Source organism: Podospora anserina, chromosome 6 (assembly GCF_000226545.1).
Source record: "Podospora anserina S mat+ genomic DNA chromosome 6, supercontig 1".
NCBI lineage: Eukaryota > Fungi > Ascomycota > Sordariomycetes > Sordariales > Podosporaceae > Podospora > Podospora anserina.
Window position 1 is genome coordinate 204,531 of NW_001914852.1, and position 10,045 is coordinate 214,575.

Below are 10,045 nucleotides of genomic sequence, written 5' to 3' on the forward strand. Positions count from 1 at the left end.
ATAAAGCCACTACTAGTACTGCCAAAGCAGCTGCACGATTTCTTAAAAGGGCAACCCCTTCGAGGACAGCTACTAAGAAGAAGACGTGATCATGGAGGACGATGGATTTTGAGCCACCTCCACCCCTCGACACATGCTACACGGGGCGCTACCAAAAGCACTCGGCAAACCACACTCAACTTTGCCTCGCAGTCCCCAAAAACCGGCCAGGGTGACGCAAAAGGCGATCGAGATCAGTGACGATGAGATTTCAGAGGATGATGATGCCTTTGAGACCATGCCCGCCACGAGCAAGAGGGGCAAGCGTCGCTGATGGCTGGTGCAAGTAGGGCAGGATGTGCCGAATTTTGTATGAATAAATGACCAAGTGTAAAGAAAAGGCAGAAAAGGGCAAATGCATTAAATAGTCTGGGCAGCTATCTGAGTAGCCAACATGATCCATATCATCTCTCCTGTCTCCTAGCGGGTGTAGTGTGCTGCTGGAGGGGAGCAAAGAGGCTGGCACGGTGCGGGTGCACTGTGAGAGGTTGCCGCTGAACACTGTACTTTGCAACCACGCACCTTCTCAAGTCCCAAGCTCTTTCTCTCTCTCTCTCTCTCTCTCTCTCCCATCCCAACGACGATCGGGCTGTCCGGCATTTTCTTTCTTCCCATACGTAACGTACGGTACAATCGACATACACGGTAACCAAATCACTCCATCGCGCCTTTGCCCGGCGCGCGCGCTTTCACTGCGGGCTTCGAATCGGGAGATCCATTTAGACTTTCGACAATTCATTGCTGTCGCGGCGTCTGAACAACCCGCAATCATAACCTAGAGCAATTGAAGATGGCGACCGGCACTCAACCAACCGAGAATCCCGACCAGAGTGCGTCCGCATCCACACAGCCCAACGGCACGCAACCACCACCTACGAATGCGACAGCGACTGGCGAGGCTGCCGTGGGAGCCGTGGAGGGAGGGCCCGTCGTCCCGCCCCTCCTCGAGGCGAAGACTCCATTGAGGAAAGATGCTTCGCTCAAGGAATTCTTGAACAAAATGGACGACTACGCTCCCATTGTACGTATACCACCCCCTTCGGAGTCCAATTCATTCCCTGTGTCTGACCTTGCTTCACCACAGATCCCCGATGCAGTGACCAACTACTACATGACCCGAGCCGGCCTCCCGCCTCCACCGCAGACCGACCAAAGGCTCGCCCGCCTCTTAGCGCTTGCCACGCAGAAATTCATCGCCGACATTGCTGCCGATGCTTATCAATACAGCCGCATTCGCGCAAGCAACACCAGTGCCAACAACCCCATGGGCAACCTGGGCGCCGCGGCTGGTTTCCCCATCCCAGGACAGCCGGCAAATCAGCCTGGGGCCAAGGATCAGGGTAGGGGCGGGCCTTTGGGCATCCAGAGGCCAGGCTACGGTGGTGGTGGACAGGGTAGTCAGCAGAACAGGACGGTGCTCACCATGGAGGACTTGGGCATGGCCGTTGGCGAGTTCGGGGTGAATGTCAAGAGAAGCGAGTTTTACCGCTAGACTCTGGGGTGTGTAGTCATGAAATGGGCAAGCGGCACATCGATTGGCATGGGCATACGGAGTAAATTTTACCGAGTCAATAAGCGGGTCACACAACACAGGCGTTTGGAAACAAGCATGGAGGGCCAGGCGTTTTTTTTTTCGGTAGGGAGTCCTGTATCTACCATGGGAAAGGACCACGGGATCGGCCATCTTATTTCTTGGTAGTTGATTGCTTACAAGCGAAAGGTTTATTATTTGGTTCTGCGGTTCTCTTGACCATTCTTCTTCCTCATATACTTGGCCAGGCCGAAGTTAATCCTTGGTGATGATGCCAGCGGGACGTTGGCTCGCCAGTTCTTCTGCTTGGCCCGCGACATAAACGGTGTCGCTCCGTGCTATTGATACAGCAGTTGTACAGGGTATCATCACGTCCCAAACGGGAGCGCAGTCTTCTATTTCTTCTTGCCCCAGATGAATGGTTTTCGGGTCCTATGGTCCAATACATAGTCAGCTCCCACATTCCCGTGCCCATGCTTTCTTGACGGAATGTTGTGTACGTTGAAAACTCGCCGAGCTTATGTCCCACCATCTCCTCGGTAATGGTCACGTCATGGTAGACCTTGCCGTTGTGCACCTGGAACTTGAGCCCCACGAAGTTGGGGAGAATGGTGGCCGACCGGGCCTGGGTCCGGATCGGGGCAATCTTTTGTCCTGGCTCGGGCCGTACAATAGGGAGTCTTGAGCTTGTCAGTTGTCGGTCAGGAGAAGCAGCCCTCTCGTGAGCGACTAGGCCGGGGGAGGAGGGCCGCGGGAGGACGGGGGTTTGATGGCCTTACGGGACAATGTGCGGGCCTAGACCAGTCAGTAAGCCAAGTCAGTCCATCGTCAAGAACAAAGTGCTGCAACTGACCTTTCCAGACCGAGCGCTTGAGCAGGCACCTCGTGGGCTGCATGTTGGGCAGGCAGTGGGAGTGTGTGGTGGGACAACAAGAAGCAAGCACTCCTGCGTGTTGGCTGTTTGGCTGTCCACCAAGGTGCTCGCCGTTGACAGAAATCCTGGCCGCGAAAAGTTAATGTGGGGCCTCAGTCTATCAGGTCACGTGCCATCCCTGAGCACAACCACCTTTCGTCTCCTCTGCTCACGCTGACGTTCCTCGTCCCTGGCCATTCGATGCGATGGAATAATTAGCGCAGCCGGTGCACTGACAGCATGGTTCCTCTCCTCATCCCCACAAACTACGATCCATCATCTGTGCACTCTCTGGTGAGCGTCGGCAACAGTCACCACACCATCATAAAGGTACCCACAGACCTTGGTTAGGTAGGTAGTACTATCGTACTCATCCGTCCTTGGCAACCCAGGCTCATCTGTGGCTGCTATAATAAGGCTCTTTCGGCCACGTGATATTTTCACATCCAGCTATCAGTCAACTCAGCTCTCGAGTTTGCTGATCTCCCGAGAAGGAGTCGAGGTCTCCATTGCATGAACCTGCCAGGAAGACTCGGCCAAGAAACCAATGGTACGACGTGTATATACGCCCAAGTTGCAGCAATATGTGGTACACAGTGCGGCTGTCTGTCGTCATCAGTCATCATGGTTCCCACCTCTTCGCTCTGGCTTCTGACAACTCAAGGGCATCTCGCCAATTGAGGTAATAAACTCCATGTCACCTATCCCAGGAGGTAGCGAGCCCCTCACCTCCCAAGCAGAGCTGCAGTAGGGAACTCCTAGTCAAACATCTCAACCGTAACTGAGACGAAGCACGCCAGTCATCAGCTCCATGTCCGTGACCAAACTATCATGTCCACCGGCAGGGTTTCCGCGGGGCAGTTGGGGGACTGTTTCGACATGTCTCTTGGAGGCTCACCTCCGTACGCGACAACAAAGCAGGTCACTGGGCTTGCAGTACCCGCATGTCGTCCATGCCCAGGCTCGATAACCCCAGTTGGTCCCATATTGATAACATCTCCTGCCGAACAGTCTTCGAGAGTCCGCTGGCGATTTCCTTTGACAACAGTTCCCAGCTCGGCTCCTCCTAATTCCAACCCCGGCCTTATCACTTTCGGCGCAGCAGGGCTGCGATGGGCCTATGGTCCGACTCAGCGGGTTGTCCTTTAATGAGTACAGTTGATCGTTACTTGAACGATATCTTTGGTCTTGTGCTCCCCTCGCCCGACTGCCAGCGCCGAGGCGATCATTGCGCATCTCTGTGCCAACAAAGCATGGGGCACCACAACGAGCAATCATCTACGGCTTTCTGTGTTCCCATGTCACAAGATGCCTAGGCAACATCTCACCCCAAACGCTTGTTTGGTATGCCGAAAAAAGAGAACCAAGGTAACAGAGCATCTCCTTCCCCATTTTCGAGGTCCCAGTCATACCTCTCTCTGCCGACAATATCACTGACAAACTTCCATCAGTGTGATGGACAGATACCATGTCGCCGATGCAGGTCAAGGGGCGAGGAGTGCTCCTACGAGGATAAGAAATGGAGGACCAAAGACCACCTGCGATCCGAAATTGAAAGGCTGAGGGCAGAGCAGCGGCAAGGCGAGGCAGTTATCCAAGCACTTGTTGACAACAAGCCGGACCAGTGGGAAGTAGTTCAGGACCGCATGCGCGCCGATGAATCCCCCGATGCCATTGCAGAATGGATTCGCTCACTGAGAGGTTTGCCGGATTCTTCACAGACCCACCGGGGTCTATTTGGGAGTACGCCTGCCAGTGGGCTAAACAACTTTATACCCACACCCTTCCAGTCACAATTCAACCCAACGATGCCCGGAATAGGGAATGTGCCTACCGGCGGCTTCCCAGAAGCAGGATCGGATGTCCTTGATGCATTCACTACGAATAATGGGCCAGGCAACGTCGGAAACGGCGGTACCAACATATGTCACGTCACCAGCGCCATGGAGGGAGCTTCTCGTCCAAGTTTTTACGCTGACTTGGTCGCTCCTGGAGATCGTATATCATTGCAAAAACACGGGACCTTTGTTTGCCCGTCCCTGTCGCCCACAGACAACTCCTCCCATACCATGAACCACCCACTGGACATGGCTGGACCCGCGGCTTGTCGTCTTGTTCCGAATCTAACCCCCTATGGGCCTCCTGTTCGGACCTGGACTACTGTTACATCCGACAAGCATCTTGTCCAGCGACTCCTTTCGAGATTCTTCTCGGGACTCTTTCCGTGCTTGTCATTGATTTCTTACGCGCACTTCATTCATGATTTTGAAGAGGGCACTGCGCGGTACTGCTCAGAAGCGCTTGTGAACGCCATCCTCGGCACAGCATGTAGGCTCTTCAACGCAACATCTCAGCTCATTTCGAGGATCAGCTATCGGCGACGCCTTTGTTGGTGAGGCCAAGAGGCTGCTAGCGGCTGAGGATAGCCACGTGAATCTCCCAAGCATACAGCTCTCGCCATCCTTGCTCTGGGGGAGATGAGCCAAGGGAACGATGAAGAGGCCGAAACCCTCCTCCGGGAGTCGGTAAGGGCGTCAGTTCATCTTGTCTTGGAAGCTCGTGATCTGGACAGGAAGGAAGACGAGGATTTCAGAGTAGTGCGAGCACTGGCATACTGTGGTGTATTTTCTCTCATGAGGTCTGTTACCCTTTGGGTCGGCTGTCGCTTGGATCCCCTCTAACCTGAAGAAACTTAATATGCCAGGTTCCTTCGCCTCTTGACGGGAGATCTCGAGCCAAAAGTTGGGCCGTTGTTCATCCGACTTCAGCCTAACCCCGCGAGTCTTGACGAGGATACGCCCCAAACACGAGTGGAGCGAGGTTTGTTGTGCCCAATCCATTCTCCGCGGCTTCCAGGTTTTGCTGGCTAATGTGTTGCTGCTGTAGGCATCGCGCTCCAGACGCAGTTCTTTGCCGAGTTGCGGTTTTGTCCGCCATCATCGAGGTTTATCTTTGAGGTCATGGAGACAGCACACACCTTTCTGTCTTATAATTACTCTCGAGCCATGACCGCCAGTGATCTCGAGAGTGCATACGACAGATGTGTGTGCTCATATCGCCAGTTTCTAGAATCGTTAGCGCCAGCCTCCAGTCCCTCACAGGACACACTGCTCGCACAGTATGCCCTTACTCTCCAACCCCGGGCTTTTGTTGCCGTCGTCGGCTTGTAGTATATACTAATCTCTGCTGGTCATGGCTTCCAGGATTTGGTACCATTTCTGCATGCTCAATTTGATGCGGCCCTTTGTCTCGAACTCGAATAACCTCGTGGATGGCACTACCCCGAAACTGTCTGGTGGTGCCAGGCCCAGTGTCATATGTCACCGAGCTTCAGAAGCCATCATTTCGCTCACTGGCACTTACCAAGCCCGGAACTTCATTGCATATCTGCCACCCTTGTTACCGTATATGGTCTTCACTGCCGTCCTCTTTGAACTCACGTTGACGGCCAGCCCGGTTTTGTGTCAGCAAGGCCTCACCGATTCTCCGTCAAGTTTGTCTCCGCTTACTGGATATCAGTCACCCATACAGGCCGCCTCCAAGCCAGGGACCCGTTGGTCTCAACTGCCTCAGGCATCAGCTCCGCGTCCAGGATTTTGTTCGTCCGACTCTGAGCCTGTATCCCCAGCGTCTACCAGACAGGCCAACCAAACTACCCACCGCCGGGCGTCCGGTGTCTCGACTATCTCCACCGGATTTTCAAGTAGCGAGCAGAGCAGGCGGCCGAGTGGCTGTAGTTTTCTTTCTGGCACGCCACGTGACCAGGACGAGATATCGACATCGGATACAGAGTCAGACCTATTCCCCGTGTTTTCGTCGCAACCTTCGGATCTTGTTACCGTCGGCTCACTGCAGTTAGCATCCATGAGCGCCCGCCATCTTGGTGCCGCTGAGGCTTCCCGCCTACTCCGGGGATTGGGGAACATTCGAGACGTCGCCGAAGTCAGGCTCAACCTAGCTGCACTCACCGCTTCACTGCCATTTCCAGCTGTTGAATTCGGAACTTCTATCCTACTTACCGGCCTTGGACTTCAGAAGGTGCCGGTTGCCAGCGTGGTCCCGGGCGCTTCGACATTTTGTGGAGGGTTGAGTCCTATGTCGGTCCCAAAAGTCGAGTCTACTAAATCACCCACCGGTGACCTGTCTTCAGCCCAACTACCTACATCTCTGCAACAGGCACCTGGGCCATGATCTGGGGATATGCCATGCGCAGTGGTGACCGGTAACAAGTATGGATAGCGTCAACATAGCATGTACAGGGCTGGCCCCTATTTTCAAATCAAGTCTTTCATTTTGGCGGAGTCTTTCCGTTGTTTCCCCTGCTTGCTACATGTTCCTATATTTGACCAGCATGTCACTACCATGTTACCAGAATCTCTATAATAGATATCAAGAGCTGCGCTGATCATGCGTGTCCTTTTTCCCGCCGCTAGCGGTGATTGCTGGGAATGAATAAATTTGCTGATGTGTGTGTATCAAAGCTCGTCATGTCCTGATTCATGTTGCTCCTTGCCAGGGCTTCTGTTTGCGGGTTGCAATTTGCCGCTGCTGATGTCGATCAGATGTCTCTCGACATCATCTGCCATGAGTTTGACACTCCCTGGAAAAGGATACAAAGCACCAGCTGCGGAATTTTCGAGTACCAATGCCGTTGTCGAGTCTGTTGCTCCTCCGCTCCCACCCAACAAATCAGAATATTCATTCAAGTCCCTGATGATAAACTTCAATTTGCCAGAGTATTTCTTCGCCAAGGGCCGTATTTCCGCCCTGTACGCCTCCTTTTCTGCCTCTGTGCTGGCAAAATAGTGGAGAACGTTTTTACCTGTCTGTGGGCATATGGCCTTTTGGTGAGTCTAGTCGTTCTGTGACTTGAATTCTGGCAAGGATGCTTACCGAGATGTATTCGGCCTTGTTGATTGTGGTCAGTTCGGGGATGAGGGGCTCCGCACACAAAACGACAAAGTCCTCCAGGGCCTGAGTGGTCTGGGTATCGGTAGCCACATGCTTCACATCGTCGAGATTGTTGTAGCAGATGACGGCGGCGGGGCGGCTCTCTGTAACAGATGGACCTATCAGAAAGGTGAACCGGTCCCTATACCTGGCTGCCAGGGCAGTGAAGCGGTCATAAATATTCCAGTTGTCAGACTGGGCAAGAGGGTGCATGACTATGACAACGTCATCCAACAGGATAAAATGCTCTAGCAGTTGAGCGTCGGCCTCGAGGAAGGAAGGGCGGATGACACGATTCCGAAACATGGCTAGTCTGGTGGATGAACAGAATTAGAAATGAACATGAAGGGGGAAGGGTCTAAACTGTACTCTCTAGCTTTGTGTTTCCCTCTGTACTGATCAATTCTGCCATCCCGGTGATATATTTTGATGGTTGGGTACGAAGGTATGTTGAGTTGCTGACAGAATTCTCTGTGCATGGCACAATCGAAGCTAACAATGTTATCGTCATCCTTTTCAGCTTCCTGGAGGGCAAGCCATTGTTCTTCGAGATCTTGACTAGCCTTCCTATCGTAGTCCACTAGACATCAGCACAGCAATTTGAACAGATCCCAGAGTACTAGTTAGCTAACTTACTGCGAAGGCTACATGGGGACGAAGTATCAGTGGGCTTGCATAGGTGGACTTGCATTCAGGTGTATTGGCGGGGGAAAGAGAAAGGCGATGCACTTACGAGAATAACTGAGAGAGAAAATCAGCACATCGAACATACACACTGAGGCAGCAATAGTGACTCACATGCGGCCAGTGTATATGCACTGGAGTCCAATGCTTCTCTCAATCGCCTCTCTTCAATATGTCTCCATGCTGCAGAGGATCTTCCGAGGATCAATGATACCGCGAATGACCAATATAGGCTCTTCATCTTGTCCGAGGCATGCGCCGGAGTTCACCAGGATACAATTCCACAGATAATCTACCGAATACATTATCCCTATATAAAGGTCGAAGAGAGAGTCGAAACAAAAAGGACAGGTTACCGCGAAGGCACTGCAGTAACTAGGATTTAGCCGGTTTAGCACAGGGAGCAGAATAACCGGACAAATTAAACGATTGAAGTAATGATATTTAATTAATATAGATGACATTTGAGCTATATATTATATTTTCAATAGAGATATAGCGCGATATATAGCCCAGTGTTATATATATCTTCTTATATATAACTTACTAAATTATTAAGTAAATTAGCTATATAAATAATTGTTAAGATGACCTGTTGGAATAAGGTCGTTGAGAGCTCTGTACCACAGAGGTCTCAGGAAGGGGAAGCAATTACCCAAGGTCTTAGCGAGTCTCGGACTGTACTACTGAATACGACGACGTGGTTATCGAAGGAAAAAAGTGTAACAGGAACTTCCTGCAAATATAGAAAAAAGTATATTGAGATATTGTAGTCTCACACAAGGTACTGTAAATAATTAATCTATTTAATTAACTTAATTTATTATTTTTTTTAAAGAAAGGAAGAAGTAGGAAAATTATTACGATTAGAAGAGGGCTCTTTATAAGTACCTAAACTTCTTTATTATCCTTATCGCTCTATATCGTTTGGTAACCCTAGTAACTTAAATCTCTAGTTCGGTAAGGTTATAAGGTAATAAGCTTATTAATAAAACGCTTATATTACTTATAAAGCTTCTCGTAGCTTAAGGGCGAGCCGCTGTGGGCGAGCCGTTAGGAACGCGAGTGGGGGAATTATTGGGAGTAATATAAGCGTAGAATTCTATAAATAAGTACTATAAAATCCATAAATAAATACTATATTTTAACACCCCCTTTATAGCTGTAATACGTAATATATTAGAACGGCTTATTTAAATTTAAAAGTCTTATAAACTTAATAAAGAGGGCTACTAATAATGTTTTTATAAGCCTATTAGTAGGTATTTAATCGGTGGGCAGGTAGGTAATAGTTACTATTCTAGTCGCCACTACTTCCTTAACTCTATAGAATTTAATAAGTATGTATTTCGTTCGGCGGTAGTATTTAGTATTGTATACCGTTTTAATAGCGCCTTTATTATTATATAGTAAAGGGGTAAATAGTTAAATAAGTTTACTAATCTCTTAAAATAATCCCCTAATCTACATAATTTCCTTTACTCTTTTAATAAGTACCGTAAATTCGGCTTCGAAAGTACTATAAAAAATAGTAAAAGCTTTTTTAAACTTTTAATTAATAGGTCCTTCGGTAAAAGTAAATAATTAATTAAAAGTAGATTTAATATTATTATTATACCTTACCTAGTTACTATTAATAAACCTAATAGGTATTAAGTCTCGGTTCGAACCGTAATTAATAATTAAATTTACTATGGAAAGTAAGTAGGAAATAAATAATTTAATTACTTTAAAGTGCGTTATAGTAGAAACTTAAAGGTATTAAGAAAATTATTAAATACTAAAAATTATATTAAGTTTTGTTTAAACTATAGCATATATCGCTATACTTATTAGTTATTAGTATAGATATCTCTCGGCTAGCGTTATAAAAGATTTAGGACTATTATTATTTTCTATAAAGCTTAGACTTAATAGAAAAGTCTTTC

The 10,045-nt window shown here is 49.3% G+C and overlaps 4 protein-coding genes across 4 annotated transcripts; 3 read left to right on the top strand and 1 right to left on the bottom strand.

Annotated features, from left to right (window-relative positions):
* Positions 1-829: 829 nt before the first annotated feature.
* On the top strand, positions 830-1,531 carry PODANS_6_11840 (uncharacterized protein; the record flags this gene model as incomplete). The annotated part of the gene is made up of 2 exons (XM_001906824.1): positions 830-1,060; positions 1,124-1,531. The coding sequence occupies 2 exons, from the start codon at positions 830-832 to the stop codon at positions 1,529-1,531; spliced, it is 639 nt and encodes a 212-aa protein (XP_001906859.1).
* A 434-nt stretch (positions 1,532-1,965) lies between these two features.
* On the bottom strand, positions 1,966-2,466 carry PODANS_6_11850 (uncharacterized protein; the record flags this gene model as incomplete). Its single annotated transcript, XM_001906825.1, has 4 exons — positions 1,966-2,002; positions 2,071-2,250; positions 2,350-2,365; positions 2,424-2,466. 4 exons carry the CDS (start codon positions 2,464-2,466, stop codon positions 1,966-1,968), a joined length of 276 nt encoding a protein of 91 aa, XP_001906860.1.
* Positions 2,467-3,791: 1,325 nt separating this feature from the next.
* On the top strand, positions 3,792-4,879 carry PODANS_6_11860 (uncharacterized protein; the record flags this gene model as incomplete). The annotated part of the gene is made up of 2 exons (XM_001906826.1): positions 3,792-3,851; positions 3,935-4,879. The coding sequence occupies 2 exons, from the start codon at positions 3,792-3,794 to the stop codon at positions 4,877-4,879; spliced, it is 1,005 nt and encodes a 334-aa protein (XP_001906861.1).
* Positions 4,880-5,675: 796 nt separating this feature from the next.
* On the top strand, positions 5,676-6,674 carry PODANS_6_11870 (uncharacterized protein; the record flags this gene model as incomplete). The annotated part of the gene is made up of 1 exon (XM_001906827.1): positions 5,676-6,674. The coding sequence occupies one exon, from the start codon at positions 5,676-5,678 to the stop codon at positions 6,672-6,674; it is 999 nt and encodes a 332-aa protein (XP_001906862.1).
* Positions 6,675-10,045: the final 3,371 nt, after the last annotated feature.